This window comes from Lithobates pipiens, unplaced genomic scaffold (genome assembly GCF_037356315.1).
Source record: "Lithobates pipiens isolate NorthernLeopardFrog02 unplaced genomic scaffold, aLitPip1_a1.2 Scaffold_22, whole genome shotgun sequence".
Classification (NCBI taxonomy): Eukaryota; Metazoa; Chordata; class Amphibia; order Anura; family Ranidae; genus Lithobates; species Lithobates pipiens.
The window spans coordinates 97,263,267-97,284,608 of NW_027507784.1; the positions used below are offsets into that span (position 1 = coordinate 97,263,267).

The 21,342-nt window shown below is 45.2% G+C and overlaps 1 protein-coding gene across 18 annotated transcripts in view; it reads right to left on the reverse strand.

The window, feature by feature from the left end:
• Nucleotides 1-21,342, reverse strand: part of LOC143923970 (FAST kinase domain-containing protein 1, mitochondrial-like) — a 189,722-nt gene that overhangs the window by 146,706 nt on the left and 21,674 nt on the right. For 6 of the 18 annotated variants that reach the window (XR_013261799.1, XR_013261798.1, XM_077447945.1 and 3 more), the window contains exons 2-5: nucleotides 9,307-9,400; nucleotides 9,100-9,191; nucleotides 8,206-8,271; nucleotides 4,653-5,112 (exon numbers count right to left, since the gene is read on the reverse strand). Coding sequence is in view for 16 of the 18 variants with exons in the window: in XM_077447945.1 (XP_077304071.1) it covers nucleotides 4,653-4,981 (329 nt within the window). In the remaining 2 variants the exon portion in view is untranslated. Of the gene's footprint in view, nucleotides 1-4,652; nucleotides 5,113-8,205; nucleotides 8,272-9,099; nucleotides 9,192-9,306; nucleotides 9,401-10,945; nucleotides 11,304-21,342 lie in introns of those variants that run through there. The other 12 variants (XM_077447935.1, XM_077447938.1, XM_077447940.1 and 9 more) reach the window with 10 other exon arrangements.

Below are 21,342 nucleotides of genomic sequence, written 5' to 3' on the forward strand. Positions count from 1 at the left end.
CGCCGCGCTGGCGGCCTTATATAGTGTGGGGCGTGTACTACACAGCCTGAGCTATGATTGGCCACAGGCATCCTGCCTGTGGCCAATCATGGCTCTCCTTGCTGTCGGCGCTGTGATTGGCCAAGCATGCGGGGTCACAGTGCATGCTTGGCCAATCATGAGCCAGCAATGCACTGCGGTGGCGCAGTGCATTGTGGGCCGTGAGCGCCACACGAATTTGGCGCGAACAGCCCATAACATTCGGTATTCGCCGAACAGACGAACAGCCAATGTTCGAGTTGAATGTATGTTCGACTCGAAAACGAAGCTCATCCCTAGTGAACAGTGTAGTGGACAGTATAGTGTAGCGGACAGTATAGTGGTCAGTGTAGTGGACAGTATAGTAGTCAGTATAGTGGACAGTGTAGTGGTCAGTGTAATGTAGGACAGTATAGTATAGGGGTCAGTGTAGTGGACAGTGTAGTGCAGTGGACAGTATAGTGGTCAGTGTAGTGGTCAGTATAGTATAGTGGTCAGTGTAGTTCTCAGTGTAGTGGACAGTATAGTATAGTGGTCAGTGTAGTGTGTAATGGTCAGTAAAGGAATTAATCAAGTAGGTTAGTGTAGTGGTCAGTATAGGAATCAGGTAGGTCACTGCTATTGTATTTGAAGGGACTCGGGGAGTGCTAAAAGTCCGCAGGTTAGGGGGTGCAAATTACTTGCCTTGACCCAGGTGCTGACAACCCATGCTACTCCACTGCCGCCCAGTAGATGGCTCGCTGCGGGTCGATCAACCAGGGACAGTGTGGAGACAGACGACTGACCAGCTGAGATCCGGAAACTGGGTAGGTAGCAGGTGGATAGCAGCATGTAACAGACCGATAAGCAGCTACCATGGTGGGGGCACAAATCAGCTTTAACACGGAAATTCAGGCTCACTTAGCATATTCGCTCGGGGGGAATGCCTAGGAGCTCACAGCATCACACTGCTGCTTGGCGCCATGTAGTAACTCCGCCCCTCCGTCATCTACACTTCTTTCTGATGAATATGTGCAGCTGGAAATATCCCCTACTTTGAGACATATGAAGGGTGGTACAGAGGATTCACTTGGAGGAACAAATCAAATATCTGCACTGTATCTCCCACCTGTAAGCTTAGTTCTTCATTTTTTTTGCTTGAAAGTTGTAGATGGCCACTCCGAACCTCTCTTTCCTGCTGGAGTGCTGTTTTTCTTGGTTAACGTCTGGTTTAAACTTATGTTAAAAGAGAACTATGTCCCAACCTTTTTTGGCCTTAGTTCTCTTTTTGTTCACAAGGTGACATATAGTATGTTCTCCTGTGACAAAAAAAACTCATGTGCATGTGGCGGGCCATTGCCCACTATATGTTGCCAGTGCAGATCAATGCTGCAACCGGTACAGATCCTGACAATACTGTCGAGATCCACCCTGCCGCCTGATTGACAACTGCTCTGGCTCACTAGAGCCACAGCCATCTGTGCCCGCCCCCTCCCTGTCTGTTCTTCCATTCAGCACTAGAGAATCGGAAAGGGGGGGGGGGGTGGCAAAACTATGCATATGAAGTAAAACATGTATAATATCCACCAAATCTGCACAAACCATTAACAAATAAATCTAGTTGTATGTATGATTTAATAACGAGGTGCTAAGTTGTTGGTTTGACAATATATACTGCTCAATATCTCTGCAACTATACCAGCAAAAACCTGGCAGAAGCAAATGGTGTGTTTGTTTTTAAGATTCAGCAATGTGGGGTGGAAAGTGGGCGGGGTTTCAGCAACTATAACGCACAATATCTCCGCAAACAAAGCAGCACAAATGTTTATTTTTGCAGCACAAACGCGGCACAAACGAATGGCGCGTTTGTTTTTCAAATTCGGTAACGTGGGGTGCAAAGTGGGCGGGGTTTCACAACATATAACAATATCTCCCCAACCAAAGCGACACAAACGTTTATTTTTGCAGCACAAACCAGCACAAACGCGGCACAAACGAATGGCGCGTTTGTTTTTCAAATTCGGTAACGTGGGGTGCAAAGTGGGCGGGGTTTCAGCAACTATAACGCACAATATCTCCGCAACCAAAGCGGCACAAACGCTTATTTTTGCAGCACAAACCAGCACAAACGCGGCACAAACAAATGGCACGTTTGTTTTTCAAATTCAGCAACGTGGGGTGCAAAGTGGGCGGGGCTTGCATTAAATTGAATGTTTAATATCTCAGAAACCGAACCGGCACAAACGCTAATTTTTGCGGCACAAATCAGCACAAACGCGGCACAAACGAATGGTATATTTTTATTCAGGTTTTACAAACATGGGGTGCCAACTTCACACAGCATATTATATATCTCTCCAACACACACACACACACACTAGGGGTGTGCATCTTCACTGGTCTCACGATTCGATTACGATCATCTGTTCAACGATTCAATTCGATTCCGACGAGCTCCCACTTCCGCTTGGGCCGCCTAGTGTCTTTTTATTGAAAGTCAGAAGTTACATTTTTTTTTGTAGCTGCTGACTTTTAATAAACAAAAAATTGACTGGAACTCCGCTTTGAATTAAAAATAACCTCACTCCCTTAAAGTGAAGATACAGACATTCACACACAGCTGCTTGGAGGTCAGGAGGGATAAAAATCCACAGCTTACAAACAGCCCTGTGAAGTTCCCTGTACTATCTCTGTGCTGACCAGTGGCGGCTGGTGCTCAAAATTTTTTTTTGGGGGGGGGGGGCGCAAACAAAACTGAAAAATACTGAACCTCCCCCATCAAAAACACAGCCACTTGTGCCCATCAAACGCCTTTGCCCGTCAAACGCAGTCAGCGTGAGGTGTAAGAGTACAAACCCATTTGTACTCTGTTAATGTCTCTTAAAAAAAATAAATAAATAATGCGTCCCTTCATACCACATTTCACAGTAAATACATCCCGATCATGTGCCGTGCCAAGCCCGGCCTGCCTCTCACCTCTCCCCTCTCGAGTCCTGACGGGCGGGGTATTCTAAGCCTCACCCGCTGACTATAATTATATCAGAAGAGAGGCGGATGGGGCTAAGAATTCCCTGCAGACGTCAGGACTCGAGAGACGTGAGAGGAGAGAGGTGGGAGGCAAGAGGCGGGCCGGGCTCAGCACATGATTGGGATGTATTTACTGTGAAATGCGGTATGAAGTGACAAATTTTTTTAAAAAGCACATACAGCGGGTCACATCATTCAATGTAACTTTTTTTTATTTTTTTTTATTTTTTTTTAAGAAATGCCAAAAGTCATTTTAAAAATATGCTCGGAGTGCTTTCCCGGGAGGGGCGGGGCAAGTGGTTATGACGTCACCCGCAATCGATTCTCTGGTCCGTATGCATTGCTACTGCATCGGGGACACCCGAATCCCGATGCAACGATTAATTTCAGCACCCCTAACACACACAAACACACACACTAGAGCTGCCACGACGAGTCGATGTAATCGATTAAGTCGACTACAAAAATACATTGACGTGCGTGCAGGGCGACGATGCTTCACAGTGGCAGTGCTTAGTATCTACCGCTGCCCTCCGTGCCGCCGTCCCCCTCTTTTCTCCTCACTCTCTTCTCCCCCTCTGTGCCACCGTCCCTAGAGGTGCAACGGATCGTCACCAATCCGTGATCCGAACGGGTCACCCTGCTCGGATCGGCACATGCCGCAATCCGCAGAGCGCTCCACGGTCTCGGCCTTAGGAGAGGCCGTGGCTTCGGCCTAGCTCCGAAACGGCGGTCATCTTTCTACACCCAGGCGTTTACAATGTGAACGCTCAGACGGAGCGATCACTTGTAAAAAAACCGACATGACATGACATGACATGACATGACATGACATGACGCCGGTTTCTCTCTCCCCTCTCTGTACTGATCTGTGCGATACAATACTCTGCCATATAATGCCAGCCAATACTCTGCCAGACAATACAAATACTCAAGGTTATCCAAAGGATTAAAGAGGGATTCCACCAAAAAAAAAAATATATATTAAAAGCCATCAGCTATAAATACTACAGCTGCTGACTTTTAATAAATGGACACTCACCTGTCCCGGGTTCCAGCGATGTCGGCAGCCGAGGCCGATCGATCGCTTGGCCCTCGGCTGCTGCCGCCACCATTCTAGGTGAGGGAATCAGGAAGTGAAATGAATCGGCTTCACTTCCCGGTTCCCTACTGCGCATGCGCGAGCCGCGCAATAGGAAATCTCTGCGCTGTCACTGGGACCCGTGTGTGTCCCAGGGCAGGAAATGGCGTAGACTCCCGTGGGAGTCTATGCCCGGAAGTGGGTGAAAATACCTGTCTTTGACAGGTATCTCCCCCCCCTCCCCCCTGAAAGGTGTCAATTGTGACACCAGAGGGGGGGAGGGATCCGATCAGCGGAGGTTCCACTTTAGGGTGGAATCCCGCTTTAATTAGCTAATCAAAAAAAACAAAAAAAAACACTAGATTCATTAAAAAATAAATCGGATAGTCGTTGACGAATCGAAAAAATAATCGATAGATTCGTCGACAGACAAATTAATCGTTCGTTGCAGCACACACACACACACACACACACACACACACACACACACACACACACACACACACTAAAAGTTGACTCCGTTGAATCAAATCTTTGTAAGCTTTACCTTGTAACAGAATCTAAAATGTTCACCAAGTAATAGTTCCTCATACATCTGACTTTCTTTTCTGCTAAGCTACGAAGAGCGATAAATTCCGGGTGATTATGGACTTCCTCGAGGGTTAGGCACCCATTAATAGTCTGAATTTTCAACAGCAACTTGAATGCGAAGCTGATATGATTGTCAGAGAGTAAAGGTTTATTTAACCCAACAAGTTGGAATAACTGATATTCATGTCTGCAATGCTTCATCTGCTTCAGCAGTGCGTCTGACCTGTTACTACAGGTCTGAATCAAGCGCTGTGAAAATTGCAAAATCCTGCTGCAGCGGAACATGTCTGGGCTACAGGGAGGCAGTCTTATAAGATTCAGTAGAATGGAACATTCATTTTGCTGTACTGCAATCTTCCAAGCTTTAACTTCATGGACATTTTTAGGTCATGTGAGAATGCTTCAAACGTATCTACCTGAAAAGAAAAGGATAAAAGCGTTCAATGGTACATCCAAGACCAAGGGAGTATCCATCCTGATCTCTAGCAAACTACCATGGCGCTATCAGGATATGCTGACCAACCCTGAAGGTTGCTAACTTTTTCTTAAAAGGTTGAATTGGGGAAACTCCATTTACTTTCGCAACATTTTACGCCCCTAATGATCACCAAGACAAAATTTATTAGGATAACCCTAGACAAATTGACGGAATACAGAGAAGGCCAATTATTACTAGGAGGGGACTTTAACGTTCCATTGACACCATCATCAGACACTTCCACGGGCAGTTCCTCGATCCCCGTGGCAAACAGAAAATGTATAGCACAAACTCTCCTCAATGCCCAGTTAATTGAGATTTGGCACCTACAACACTACAGGGAAAGGGACTACACCTTTTATTCCCCCCCCCACACAAACTATATTCAAGGATTGATCTTTTCATGATACCACATGATCAACTACATTTAGTGAGCTCCTTCACCATTGGCTTTATCACATGGTCAGACCATGCACCCATCTCCCTTACTTACACCCTCTCCAAAAACCCTTCACCCAGGTCCCTGTTTTGGTGGCTGAATGAGAGTCCCCTCCAAATACCCAAGGTATTAGCAGATGTGACTAAGGAGTTGGACCTCTATTTACAAGAAGACGATACACAGGGCTGTGACCCGGGGATAGTATGGGAAGCACAGAAATCTGTACTTCACAGGGTCTTTATTAATTACAGGGTACGTATAAAAAAAAAAAAAAAAAAAAAACACACACCACGGAGCGAACAACTCGCTAAATTACTCTCTAACCTGGCCTCACTAGAAGCAAAAACACAAACGCGCCCCCTCACAGCGCTTAGAGCTTGAGCCAAGAACTTTACGCGCACAGATAACAGACCTGCTACATTACAAAGCGAAAGCGGCGCTACAATTCCGTCATAAGCTGAGTCGGGTGACAAATGCGGGAAAAGTTTAGCCAGGTCGGTCAAAGACATAAAATCTAAATCCTACATACCACAGTTAGTGGACCCGAATGGTCAAATAGCCTCCACCCCAACCCAGATAGCAAAGAGATTCAGAGATTTTTACTCCGACCTCTACAATCTCCCTAACCCGGGCTCCAGGCAGGAAGACAGACACCTACATCACAAACTTCCACCTTTCGACACTTCCCCCGGAGTCCCAAGAATTTCTAGAGGAGCCGATCACCTTGGAGGAAGTACAGATAGCCATAGGTTCCCTGAAGCTTGGTAAAGCCCCAGGCCCTGATGGATATACAGCCCAATATTACAAGCCCTTCCTTTCCATCCTTGGACCAAGCTTGGTGACATTCTTTAATGCTCTGGGTTTAGATAAAAGTTTTCCAAGGGATACCCTTAGAGCCCACATCTCTCTGATCCACAAAGACCCAGGTCTCTGCGAGATCTACAGGCCCATTTCCCTCCTGAACTTAGACTTGAAGTTGTTTTCCAAAATCTTAGCTACAAGACTAGCACAACACCTCCAGTCCTTCATACACATTGACCAAGTAGGAGTCATCCTCTCCAGAAACGCGAGAGAACACAGTTAAGGTGCTTAATCTCGTTCACGTGGCAAAATCCTCAGGAAACCCCTGCATTTTCATGAGCACCGACGCCAAAAAAGCTTTTTATCGGGTAAACTGGAACTTGATGTCTGCAGTTCTTAGTCACATTGGTCTAGGAGAAAGCATGATGAGGTGGATAGGCAATATTTATTCGCACCCTTCAGCCCAAGTAAAGGCAAACGGAGTGCTCTCGACCCCCTTTGCCATCGGGAATGGAACCAGACAGGGATGCCCCCTGTCCCCCCTCCTATTGGCCCTGTCTTTAGAACCTTTCCTCTCCACAATTAGGCAAAACCAGGACATAACAGGGCTCCAGGTGGGTAGCATCCACTGCAAAATATCGGCCTACGCTGATGATATGATGTTCTCCTTAAAGCCCAAAATCTCTCTCAAGAATTCAAGACTTAGGGTACACTCACACTTAAAAATAAATTTCTCCAAATCAGAGGCCATGGGGGTTGCAGTCCCCCCCAAACATTATTAGACATGCAATCTAATTTCCGATTCAAATGGACCACCACAGCATTAAAATAGCTAGGTACGTACATTCACCGGAAATCTCACGCACATTTGAGCCCATCTTCACTCCCTTACTTACCAAGATGCATAGTTTACTGCACAAATGGCACACTGGCTTCCATTCCTGGTTTGGGAGATGCAATCTCATCAAAATGAGTATACTGCCTAAATTCACCTACCCTTTTCAAGCCCCATCGATTGAGATCCCATCTTCCTACTTCAAGCAAGCACAAGCCCATCTCACACAATTTGTGTGGGCCCATAAAAAGCCCAGACTCAAACGATCACAAATGACACTTTCTCAACAGCAGGGAGAGGTGGCGCTTCCTGACCTACGACGGTATTACCTGGCCTCCCATCTTGGTCATATACTGGATTGGAACCGTAACAAATCATCCAAGCTATGGGTACAAAATTGACCAATCCCAAACGACTTACCCTCAATATTGAAATCGCATCCCACTATGGTTATCACCCTGAAACATAGCCACCTAATTGCTAACCAAACTGCACTCACGTCCTCTGCCTCCCCCCTGCTCGCCATACTCGACCACCTGAACTTCGAACCTGGGATACATTCTTTAGAATATACCCCTCTTAGAAACTCCAATCTAGACCATGCAGCTAAATTTTTAGTTGAAGGGAAATGGCCATCCATATTAGCTTTGACTAGATTACCTTTCTGGAGGGCGGTACAACTACACCACTTCCTCCACTCCTTTCCCAATCCTCAAGACTTCGCATGACAACAGACGGTGCTCGAAAAATTTTGTATGGGCCTCGGCCCATTAGCCCACACCCTATCCCAAACATACACCCTCCTGAACACACCAACCACATTTGTCCTGTCAGGCCAGCTGGGAGAGAGATCTTGAATGTACGTTTTCTCCTGTACAGAGATAGCGTATTATTACTTCAGCCCTTAAAACCTCTATATGCACCAAAATACAAGAGTTTAATTTTAAGCTTCTCACCCGCTGGTACCTGACACCATCTAGACTACATATACGCTTCCCCTCTTCCTCCGATCGGTGTTGGCGCTGCGGAGAAGAGGAGGGCGCGCTGATTAATATCTTTTAGTCCTGTACCACATAAAACACAAGAATTCACAGAACTTCCTATCCCAGAGGAGGCTGCATTCTTCCTCTTACACCATTCACAGATTCCCATTAGGACGTACTTAAAAAAAAAAAAAAAAAAACGCTATTAAGGCACCTATTAAAATGCAGCAAAGTCTTGCATTCCCCTTTATTGGAAACAAAGCACCCCCCCCCCCCCCCCAATCGCACATTGGATTAGGAAATTAGAGGAGATAAAGAATATGGAGGATCTTGTCCTCACAGTACAGAATAGACAAGAGACCTTTAAAAAAAAAAAAAAAAAAAAAACATGGGACAAATGGAATGCCTTTATCTACTCACTTGAGGACCGCCGCCTTTTGTCGTCTTAAAGCTTCCCATTTGCCCGGTTGGCCCTTGATCTTCAGCTACCATCGTGTTTCACCCCCCCCGCCCCCTTCTGTCTCTTTCTCCCCTTATTCTCCCCTTCAAGAAAAAGTGAAAAGTTGGGGATGACGGCCTCCACCCTTCCCCTTTTCGGAGTGGATTGGCCTTAGAGGATATAGATTTATGTGACCTTGAATCTCCACACAATGTTTATCGTGCACTGGAATGCAATGATATGTTTGAAGCATAGCCTCTGTTGTAGATGTACATCACTTATGATGTTGTTATTATGCACATTTGTTTTTCTGTACTGTGGGGGATCATCTCCCCCTTTTTGGAGTTGAATAAAAACTATATCTGTCATCTGTACTGTGCCAATCATAAATGACCAAGGCATTCCCCGCCCAGCAGCTGCACACATACCTGCAGGGAATGCCTCATCTGCGTAAGTGACTGTTTCCTGGCGGTTTTTCTCTGGCGAGTTTGGACCAGGATCTGACCACGCAAGAGCTCATCTAAGGCAGAGAAGTGACATAGGAAGCTGAATTTCCTAAAATCCTGCCTGTGTTATTTTATTGTTCTTTCCTCTATTACCCGATTTCCGGGGTTACTTTTAAAACATACACTTACACATCCAGTGTTGTCCTGCTGTAATCTGCGAAAGACCACCATATCACCATCTTTGGGAACCAGCTGTCTCTTCTGGGCTCTTGCAGCCGACCTACTGATGGGCAAGCACACTGTGTTATGTGAGTAGTTTGCGTTTGAAAACAAAAATTAAATCTTATGCCACGTACACACGACCGGACTTTTCAACAGACTAGGTCCGGTCCGACAGTCTCCCCATCGGACTTTCAGCGGTGTTCCGGCGGACTTTCCGAATGAACGGATATGGACACACACAATCACACCAAAAGTCTGACAGATTTGAATGTGACGACCTACAACCGGACTAGAATAAGGAAGTTAATAGCCAGTAGCCAATAGCTGCCCTAGTGTCGGTTTTTGTCCGTCAGACTAGCATACACACGAACGGATTTCTCCATAGGAAATTGTGGGCTCCTTTAGGGTAGGGACCGATGTGAGTGTGCAATATGCAGGGATAGGGACAATTGCAGACACTCACTCAGGTTGAACTGGATGGACTGGTGTCTTTATTCAACCTTAGCAACTATGAAACTAACTGGGTCTGGTGGAGTTCCGGCCAAAAAATTTGAAACATTCTATTTCTAAAGTCCGTCAGATTTTTGGACAGCAAAGGTCTGACGGAACCCACACGCGATCGAATTGTCCGACGGATACGTTCCTTCTGACCTTTGTTGTCGAAAAGTCCGATCGCGTCTACGTGGCATTATACTTAAGCAGTGAGCACTTAGATCTTCTACCCATGACCTGGCGTCCTTGCTGAGATCTAAGGAGATGCGAGAGAAGTCTATGGTCTGTGTTAACCCTTTTGATACCCCCTGGCATGATCACCTGATTGCACAGGGGTCTATGCCATAAGGCGAGAGTGACTAGTTAGACCAGAGGTGGAGGGATTTTCACAAGTCAGTGCTACAGTTTGAATTTAAAACGTAGTTGTGTGAACGGTGGAGTTAAAGAGGGAGTCCACCTAAAAAAATAAAATAAAAAAAAAATAAAAAAATAAATATTAAAAGCCAGCAGCTACAAATACTGCAGCTGCTGACTTTTAATAAATGGACACTTGCCTGTCCCAGGGTCCAGCGATGTCAGTAGCCGAAGCCGAGCAATCGATTGGTGGCGGTAGCAGCCGAGAGCCATTCTCATTGAGGGAATCAGGAAGTGAAGCATTGCAGCTTCACTTCCCAATTCCCTAAAGCTCATGCGCAAATTGCGCTGCGCATTGTAAGTGGTCCACGCTATCTCCTGGGACCTGTGTGTTTCCCAGGAGACAGCGGAGGTATGCAGGAAGGGGCGTGACTCCCGCGGGGGAGTCTATTCCCGGAAGTGGGTGCAGATACCTGTATTATACAGGTATCTGCACCCCCCTCCCACCTGAAAGGTGAGGGGGGGGGTGCAGATGAGCGGAAGTTCCACTTTTCGGTGGAACTCCGCTTTAAGTCATGGATTGTGGAAACAAACTAGTGTCGGGCGATTGTATATAGTGTATACCACATTTATCACTAACTAATGCAGAGTTACAATGCAAGATCACCTAAAGGTAGTTGGATCTGTATGTGCGTTATAATTAATCAAAATTAGTCGATAAAAAAAAAAAAAAAAAAAAAAAGGACTAAGTTAGACTTACCGGTGACGGTATTTCTAAGAGCCTTTCAGGACAACCCCGGAGAGTGTAGCTCCACCTTGTCATTAGGAAACACATGCCCACTTTAAAAACACCTCCTCTTCCTCCATGGCTTCAGTTATTGTGGCCTTCCGACACTGGAAAACAAAGCACAGAAAGCACAACACCATGGTAGAACTTAATACATTTACTAAGCATAACCTAGGGAGGGAAGTAACGGTTGTCCTGAAAGGCTCTTAGAAATACCGTCACCGATAAGTCTAACTTAGTCTTTCTCAAATCGCCTTTCAGGACAACCCTGATAACCGAGAAACTTACCCTAGGGCGGGACTACTGCCTGCAGTACCTTCCTGCCGAAGGCCTGATCTGCTGCAGACAGTAGATCTAACCGGTAGTGCCGGAGAAATGTCGAATAACTGGACCAAGTGGCAGCCTTGCAGATTTGTTCAGGCGTTGCACCGGCCCTTTCAGCCCAGGAAACTGCCGTGGATCTAGTAGAGTGGGCAGCAATACCTGAGGGAGGTATTTCTCCTTTTGCTTTATAGGCTTCTGTTATAGCCAACTTAAGCCACCTACCCAGCGTACTTTTAGAAGCTTTCTCCCCCTTGCGTGATCCAGAAATAAAAAAATAAAAAAATAAAAATAAAAAATAAAATCACAAAAAGGGCGTTTGATCTTCTAAAATCTTTAGTCATTTTCAGAAACTGTAATAGACACCTTCTCACATCCAATGTGTGAAAAACTTCCTCTCCTGCATTCGCTGGGGTTGCAGAGAATGTAGGTAACACTATTTCCTGCGATCGATGGAAAGCTGAGGATACTTTCGGTAGGAATGCTGGATCCGTCCTCAGTACCACCCTGTCCTGATGAACTCTAAGGAAGGGTTCTGTAATAGCTAGAGCTTGGAGCTCGCTGACTCTCCTGGCCGAGGTGATGGCTGAAGGGATATTTAGCTTAACCGCTTTCATTCTTTAAGAAATTTGGTTTCCATTTTGTGTCTCTCTCTAATATCCACCTCACAAAATGTATGCTCAAGTTTTGCTAGTCTAGTTTCGTTTCCCATGTTACTGTTATCTTATTTAGTTGTTTCGTTTCTTGGAAAGCACATGATTTTGAGGAATTGCTAGTTTCACTTTTATTGTAGGCTGTACTTGTATATGATTGGATAATCTGTATGACACGTTCAAAGGGTGGTACTTTCTGAAAGCCCCCTTTAAATATTCACACCAAAGAATAAAGATTAGATTTGCTCTGAGAGACTTTGTTGTTTTATGTCATTGTCTCAATGGGCTAATCTCCCAGGCCTGTGTGGGGATTGAACGTCACACTTTGACAGACATGAAGGGGTTAGGAAATCACCTTTAGACAATCTACATTTCCTTCAGTTTGGGGGCTCGATTATAATATATGTCTATATGGTGAGTTGAATTGATATATGCATCTCTCACTGTGACATTATTCAGAAATCGTTCTTTGAACCTGTGATTTATGTAGAAGTTGTTTTCAGACCTCGTTGATAAGTTTAACTGCTCCGAGAAGCAGTAAAAAAAGCTGTTCTGAGTTAACAGTGATAAAGCCTTGGGTGGGCTTTAATGGACTCTGAGAAGTTCATTTAATAAGACTGCTTTAAGAAGCAGCACTTGTTCCCGTGTGAACAAGGAGAAAGCTCTGGGGGGGCTTTCACGGACTCTGAGAAGTTCGTAGGAAAATAATCTATACAGTACTGTAATTATAAGAAAAAGTCTGCTAAAGTGTGATGGACAAAACCCTTCTCTTTGCTTATCTTCCTATCGCCTGTAGAAGTTTATAATATGATCTGTTAACTGTTTGTGTGGAATTTGTCAGCGTTGTAAGGTAAGACAACGCTTTCCACTGCACTGTGTTATAAGGGTACGTAAATAAAAGGCGACAGACGCGTCTTGCGGTGAACTCCCGGCTCCTTTTTGTGATTGATGGAAGTTCCCCAACCGAGACGTAGAGCGATGCTACAGTATCCGGTGATGTATTTATGTTTTCTCTTAATGATTTACATATGAATGTTTTGACTCCAATGTATGAGATAGTGAGCATAGTAGCAGTGTTAATAACACTCTCTTAAGGTAATACATGAATTGGCATAGTCGGTAGTATACTCTGAGGCTAACTTTTGATCAAAACATGCTATTTGAATAATTCTTTTTGCTACTGACATCTCTTGCACAGGGGAAGTCAGGTGCAAAATTTGGACATTTGGCTTTTTGCCAACAGGGTTCAAGTGCTAATATCTCACTGACCGTAATAGATAGTGAGGAATTGTTTGCGGCATTGGTACTACAGCAATTGAAAGTACTGTTTGAACCTGTTGGCACTCTGCCAAAAATTTGAAATATAAATAAAAATTGTTTAGTTATAAAAATAAGAAAAGTAATAATGCACAAATCAGGGGAACCTCTGGCCATAAGGAGTGCTTGTTGGAATTTTGCCCAAAAAATAATTAAATAAATAAATAAGAAAGTAAAGGAAATAAAAGTCAGAATGTTTAGAAAGAAAAATAAGGATGAAAATAAACATGCTGTGGAGATCCCCGGCTGGACCGAGGCTCCCTATAGCATCCTAGCCACAACATTGTCCACGATGGGTTTAACAGAGACATGAGATGGTGGATTTAAGGGTTAAATCAATGTTTTCTATGCATGTACCATGCGCCCCCCTCCTCCCCCTTACATTCCACAACCAGATAAGAGTTTCATGAAAGACTTCATTACATGAGGACACACAGTAAATATCAGAGTGGGCTACAAGCACAATAACTGATTTCTGACAGCGAAGGATGCTGTAGGATGTTTTGACATCCTTAACCAGTTGCCGACCGCCGCACGCCGATGTACGTCGGTAGAATGGCACGGGCAGGCATAAGGACATACATGTACGTCCCTTGCCTCCCGCGGGTCGGGGGCCCGATCGGGCCCCCGCCCGGTGCCTGCGGCGGTCGGTTTTCGTCCGGGAGCGATCCGGGACGAGGGGGCGGCCATTCATTCATGGCCACCCCCTCGCGATCGCTCCCGACGAATAGAAATCCCCGGTGACATCACTTCCTCTCCTGTAATGTAAACACAGGAGAGGAAGTGATGTATTCTCTCCTCCGTGTCGGTATTTTTCGTTCCGACACGGAGGAGAGCGGATCGGTGAGTTGCACCAACACTCTACACACACAGTAGAACATGCCAGGCACACTCACACCCCCCCTTTACCCCCCGATCACCCCCCCAATTACCCCTGCCCCCCAGTCACAGTGACACCAATGTCATTTTTTTTTTTTTTTTTGCATTGGTGTCATTTGTGACTGTAATAACTGTTAGGGCAGTTAGGGTTAGCCCCCTTTAGTTCTAATGTACCCCCCTAACCCCCCCAATAAAGGTTTAACCCCGTGATCACCCCCCGTCGCCAGTGTCACTAAGGCTGGGTTCACATTGCAGCGGTTTATGAGAACGAATGTGATTCGCACCGCACTGCAGTGCAAATCACATCCCATCTCTGTGCGATTCGAGTTCAGCCATTCGCCGCACCCGCCACACCCGCCGCAAATTCGCACAGGACCCTTTTTTTGGCCCGCAGCAGAATCGGATTGCATGGGTGTTCACACCATGCGATCCGAGTTTGCAGATCGCACTGCGATATGCGAACTGATCTGGGGGTGTCAGTAACATTTCACTGACACTCCCAGCAGTTCGCATAGGGCAGTGTGAACTGCCGCCGGGAGGCATGCGATGCGGGAACCCGCCGCGCATTCGTGGCGTTCCCGCATCGCTCCAGTGTGAACCCAGCCTAATAAGCGATCATTTTTCTGATCGCCGTATTAGTGTCACAGGTGACGCTAGTTAGGCAGGTAGGTATTTAGGTTCGCCGCAGCTTTTTATAGCGCCAGGGACCCCCATATACTACCGCATAAAGCCCCCCCGATTGCCCCCTAGTTAACCCTTTCACCAGTGATCACCATATAACTGTTACAGGTGACGCTGGTTGGTTAGTTATTTTTTTATAGTTTCAGGGCACCCGCCATTTATTACCTAATAAAGGTTTAACCCCCTGATCACCCGGCGGGTGTCATTTGTGACTAATAACTGTTAGGGCAGTTAGGGTTAGCCCCCTTTAGTTCTAAGGTACCCCCCTAACCCCCCCCAATAAAGGTTTAACCCCGTGATCACCCCCCGTCGCCAGTGTCACTAAGGCTGGGTTCACATTGCAGCGGTTTATGAGAACGGATGTGATTCGCACCGCACTGCAGTGCAAATCACATCCGATCTCTGTGCGATTCGAGTTCAGCCATTCGCCGCACCCGCCACACCCGCCGCAAATTCGCACGGGACCCTTTTTTTGGCCCGCAGCAGAATCGGATCGCATGGGTGTTCACACCATGCGATCCGAGTTTGCAGATCGCACTGCGATATGCGAACTGATCTGGGGGTGTCAGTAACATTTCACTGACACTCCCAGCAGTTCGCATAGGGCAGTGTGAACTGCCGCCGGGAGGCATGCGATGCGGGAACCCGCCGCGCATTCGTGGCGTTCCCGCATCGCTCCAGTGTGAACCCAGCCTAATAAGCGATCGTTTTTCTGATCGCTGTATTAGTGTCACAGGTGACGCTAGTTAGGCAGGTAGGTATTTAGGTTCGCTGCAGCTTTTTATAGCGCCAGGGACCCCCATATACTACCGCATAAAGCCCCCTAATTGCCCCCTAGTTAACCCTTTCACCAGTGATCACCATATAACTGTTACAGGTGACGCTGGTTGGTTAGTTATTTTTTTATAGTTTCAGGGCACCCGCCATTTATTACCTAGTCTCACTAGTGTACCCCTAAATTTAGGGGTGTCTACTTTCCAAAATGGGGTCATTTGGGGGGGGGTTTGTGCCATCTTGGCATTTTATGGCCTTCAAAACTGTAACGCCCTTAGAAAGCCTGAAGGCGGTGCTTGGTTTTCGGGGCCCCGTACGCAGCTAGGCTCCCAAAAAGTCCCACATATGTGGTATCCCCGTACTCAGGAGAAGCAGCAGAATTTATTTTGGGGTGTCATTTCACATATGCCCATGGCATGCGTGAGCAATATATCATTTAGTGACAACTTTGTGAAAAAAAAAAAAAATAAAAAGTTTGTAATTTTCCCGCAACTTGTGGCAAAATATAAAATATTCCATGGACTCAACATGCCTCTCAGCAAATAGCTTGGGGTGTCTACTTTCTAAAATGGGGTCATTTGTGGGGGTTTTGTGCCATCTTGGCATTTTATGGCCTTCAAAACTGTAATAGGTAGTGAGAAGTGAACTCAAAAATTTACGCCCTTAGAAAGCCTGAAGGCGGTGCTTGGTTTTCGGGGCCCCGTACGCGGCTAGGCTCCCAAAAAAGTCCCACATATGTGGTATCCCCGTACTCAGGAGAAGCAGCAGAATTTATTTTGGGGTGTCATTTCACATACGCCCATAGCATGTGTAAGCAATATATCATTTAGTGACAACTTTGTGTAAAAAAAAAAAAAATTTTTTTTTTTGTCATTATTCAATCGCTTGAGGCAAAAAAATAAAATATTCAATGGGCTCAACATGCCTCTTATCAATTTCCTTAGGGGGTCTACTTTCCAAAATGGGGTCATTTGGGGGGGTTTTGTACTGCCCTGCCATTTTAGCACCTCAAGAAATGAGATAGGCAGTCGTAAACTAAAAGCTGCGTAAATTCCAGAAAACGTACCTTAGTTTGTAGATGTGACAACTTTTGCGCAAACCAATAAATATATAATTATTGACTTTTCTTTTACCAAAGACATGTGGCTGAATACATTTTGGCCTAAATGTATGACTAAAATTGAGTTTATTGGATTTTTCTAATAACAAAAAGTAGAAAATATCATTTTTTTTCAAAATTTGCGGTCTTTTTACGTTTATATCGCAAAAAATAAAAATCGCAGAGGCAATCAAATACCATCAAAAGAAAGCTCTATTTGTGGGAAGAAAAGGACGCAAATTTTGTTTGGGTACAACATTGCATGACCGCGCAATTACCAGTTAAATCAGCGCAGTGCCAAAGTGTAAAAAGACCTCTGGTCATTTACCAGCAAAATGGTCCGGTCTGAAAGTGGTTAAGCAAACACCAGTGCAGACACATTATCTAAATGATTTCTCAGGAAATAAAAGGGGTAACTTTTATAAAAGGGAGGGGGCAAGGACAAAGAGGGGGTTACACACAGAGACAACCAAGAGTTAAATTGTCTCGCCCTACATTAACCCAGTAAGAAGGCAAATGGTGACTATAGGTTTGTACAAGACCTAAGGGCCATCAATAGCCTAATGGTACCGATTGCTCCAATAGTGCCTGATGTGTCATCAATACTGCCATACCACCGGATGCAGAGTATTTTACTGTGATTGATTTATTGAATGCTTTTTTTATTTCCGTCCCTGTGGATGAGGAGACACAGCCAATCTTTGCTTTCTAACGAACATATATGGTGTAGAATGCCCCAGGGCTATGTAGACTCCTCTGCAGTCTATCCCATTGTACTCCAAACTCTCAGAGCTTGGATACCAGGACACTGTTCATCCCTGCTGCAGTATGTGGCTCCTCATCTGCAGTTCTACTCGGTGGCCGCACTGGAGGATGGGAGGGATCTTTTGAAATGTTTTTTTGAAAGTGGTCACAAAGTGTCAAAGAAATTATTGCAATGGTGTCAGGAAATGGTTGCATATCTTGGTTGTGTACTCTCAAAAGGAGAAAGGAAAGTCAATCACAAAAGAGCTATGGTTCTTGTGGGTCTGCCCCGCCCACTTACTAAGAAAGACATGCTTACCTTTCTTGGTATGATTGGTTACTGCCGCCAATGAATACCTGACTGTTCCTACTAGGACAATCTCCTGAGACAAGCCACAGGTTCAGAAATGCCAGACTGTATAAAATGGTCAGATGAAATGTGCAATGCTTTTGTGTATTTGAAAAATGCTATGGTAATGGCTCCAGGGCTCGGCCTCCCTAATTATGGAAAAAAAATTCATTTGTTTGCAAGGGAAAATTGTAAGACTTTGTCAGGTGTCCTCGCTCAGGAGCATGGAGGCAAGTTGCACCCTATTGTTTTTTTTTTCCTCAAAGATGGTTCCGGTGCAGGTTCAGGGCATGCCTGTGTGTCTCGGAGCTCTCGTGTCCTGTGCGATGATGGTTCAGATGACCACTTCTTTCACTCTCTCTGGGGCACGACACGACACTTCACACCACCACCAATGTATCAATCCTATTGAAAAATGTACATACACAGCACGTCTGTTCAGAGGTTGAGTGGCTATGAGGTGATCGTGCTGTCTAATCCAAAATTGCACATCAAATATGCTTCTCCCAGTGCAGGACCAGCACCAATCTTAAATGCCCTTTAGAATTAAAAGGAGAGCAGGATGAGGTTGTGCCACAACATGATTGCATAAACCTCATTCACCAAGACACATCACCCAGGTCTGATTTATCTTTCACAGCACTGCAGAGCACACACAGGCCAACCAACAGATAGCCAAGGGAAATGCTCTGGCTGGTTTAGCTGCTAAACAAGCTGATATTTCACAAAATGCACAGATCTAAATGCCCATGCTAGCCCCAGAATTGCCCTTCTTTGATCAGGTTCTTTCAGATTTGCAGGGATGTGCAGTAGAAGCTGATCTCAGGGATTGGGACAAAATAAGTGTGCAGAAAGATCCAAAGACTGGACTTCTCTGCAAAGAGGGGAAGCCATGTATACCAGTAGCTAGTGCATCACTTTTTATTTCTCAGTACCATGGAATAGTTCACAGAGGCTGGAAGGCCACTTGTGAACTATTGGAGAAAGATTTTTATTTTCCAGAACTTTCCTGAAGGATTAAAGATTATGTATCAATATGCATCACATGCATCAGGAGCAACCCACACAAGGCCAAACACTCCTTTTACACATTTGCAGATTGACTTCACACACATGCCCAAACTAGGCAAAAGACAGAAATATCTTTTGGTAATTGTGAACATTTTCTCAAGATGAGTTGAACTTTTTGTAACCACAAAAGAAGATGCAAACAGTAGTGAGGATCCTCATTCAGGAAATCATTCCTCGATGGGGATGCCCACTTCAAATAAACTCAGACAATGGACCTACATTTGTATCAAGGGTCTGCCAGGACTTGGTAAAAACTCTCAAGATAGAATGGAAGTTTCACATTCCCTACCACCCTCAAAGCTCAGGGATAAGAGAAAGAATGAACAGAACAATTAAAAAAAGACAAAATAAGAAAGGCCACAGGAGGAATCTTTGCCAACTGGAAGAAGGTCCTCTCAGCAGTCCTGGCAGAAATAAGAATGACCCCTTCCAAGACAACAGGGTATTCACCTTTTGAAGTCTTGATGGGTCTAACTTTCCCCACCCCATGGGCCAGAGCACCTTTAATGATGGAAAAGGTAGATTTAGACTTAATACAGGAAGAATATGTAAGGAAATTGGTTGAAACATTCGATACAGTTGAGAGAAATGTTGCTCGCACCTCTCCTTTTTCTTCACAGGAAGCTACTTACCTCTTTAAGGTGGGAGACACCGTGGTGGCCCAATAGCTGAACAGAAGTAAGAAGCAAGAGTATCCCTAAGGACCTCCTACCACAGTGGTTGCAGTGACCAGAACAGCCATCCTAGTGGAAAATTGCCAGTCCTGGATCCATGCCAGCAGAGTAAAAAAGGTTGCCCAAAGCCCCAAGAGCAGGAAGGAGACCTTGGATACCGGGGACCCTCAAGCAGAAGTCCAAGCAGACGATGGAGGAGTTCCTGGGAAAGCAGGTCCGGCCAGAGAAGATGACCTCGCTTATTTCACCACAGACTTCTGGCAAGGCATTTTGCCTCCTGATCCTGATCTCTCTGACAGTGTTCCTACCCACCTGAAGATTTGGGTGCAATTAAAAGTATCTTTTGGAACACACACACAAACACACAAGAGAACATTACAGTGACACAAGTTAGAATCAAGAGAGAGACTGGAGATAGTTTTACTGATAAGATGCTTTTGCTAAAATTTAAGTATGCTTATGCTCGGGAAAAAAATCAGGGTATGAAGAATGTAGGATATGTAACAAATTACATCCTAGCACTGCCTGAATTTCCCTTTTGTCTGTACCTTTAAATATTTCCTGCTTTCTCAAGGAGACTCCTCCTCCGGTATTCCTGACTAACATATACACTCTGTACATAAACAACTTTGTTACCTTTCCAATAGCAGGTAGAAGTCATTCCCCTGATTGATGTTTTAATTTAGGGAATGAGACACAGACTAACCCTTCTTTCTGCAGCAGGTCAATATTTAACATCAAGATGTGGGAATGCCTGCTCACTGTTTCAAGTATCTGACCCAGGGCTAAACTGAACTTTGCATAACTTTTCTTCTGTCCCTAAAAATGTAGGTGAAATATTGCACCAATAATTGCGACACAGGACAAGTACACTCATGAGATTGTCGCTAAGAGACCTTTTGCACTAGGACAAAGTATTTATGTATGTTGTGGGAAAGTGTGTTATCCCTGGGTGCCCCTTCATATTAAAGTGGTAGTATGGTCAATTTTTTAACTTTTACCTACAGGAAAGCCTATAATAAGGCTTACCTGTAGGTAAAACTAATATCTCCTAAACCTGTACGGTTTAGGAGATATTCCCCTCGGTATGCGCCGCTGACTGCAGCGGCGCATGCGCACAAGGGGGGTTCTCTCCGTGAAAATCCCGCAGCGCTCGTGCGGCCGGACTGAAATCTCCCGCGCGCGCATGCGCGGGAGTGACGATATCGCGGCTCCGGCCACTCACAGCGCCGGAGCCGCGATACACGGAAGAGACGCCGAGGGAGCATGTCGGCTCCCTCGGCGTGGATCGGGCCAGATGTCGGGGCCTCGTTCTAAGGTAAGTATTTCATAATGAGCTAGTATGCGGTGCATACTAGCTCATTATGCATTTTGCTTTGCAGGTTTAAAAAATAAAAATAAAAAATTGCGGGTTTACTACCGCTTTAAGGGATGGTGTTACCTTGCATACTTGGTACCTGTCATGGGAGTGGTAGGGGATGATAAAAGGGGACATCCCTTAGAAGTCAGCTCCAGCAGGAAGCTAGGGACATTGCTAAAACATGGAGCCCATTTGCCAATGCAGGATTTGGGCTTGGAGGTATATTTTCATGGTTAAAAGAAATTGTCCTTGTTATTGTTATGATATTTATCCTTGCTCTGATTCTTTACCTCTGCTTTAAGTGTTGCACTTGCATAGTTGCACGCCTTCAATCTCCCGATAAGGTTCTATCCTACATGACATACATGAAGAGTCATCAGGAAATCAATGCCACAATCCCAAAGAATTATTAAGACACAACATAGAATGTAGAGATCATCTTATATGA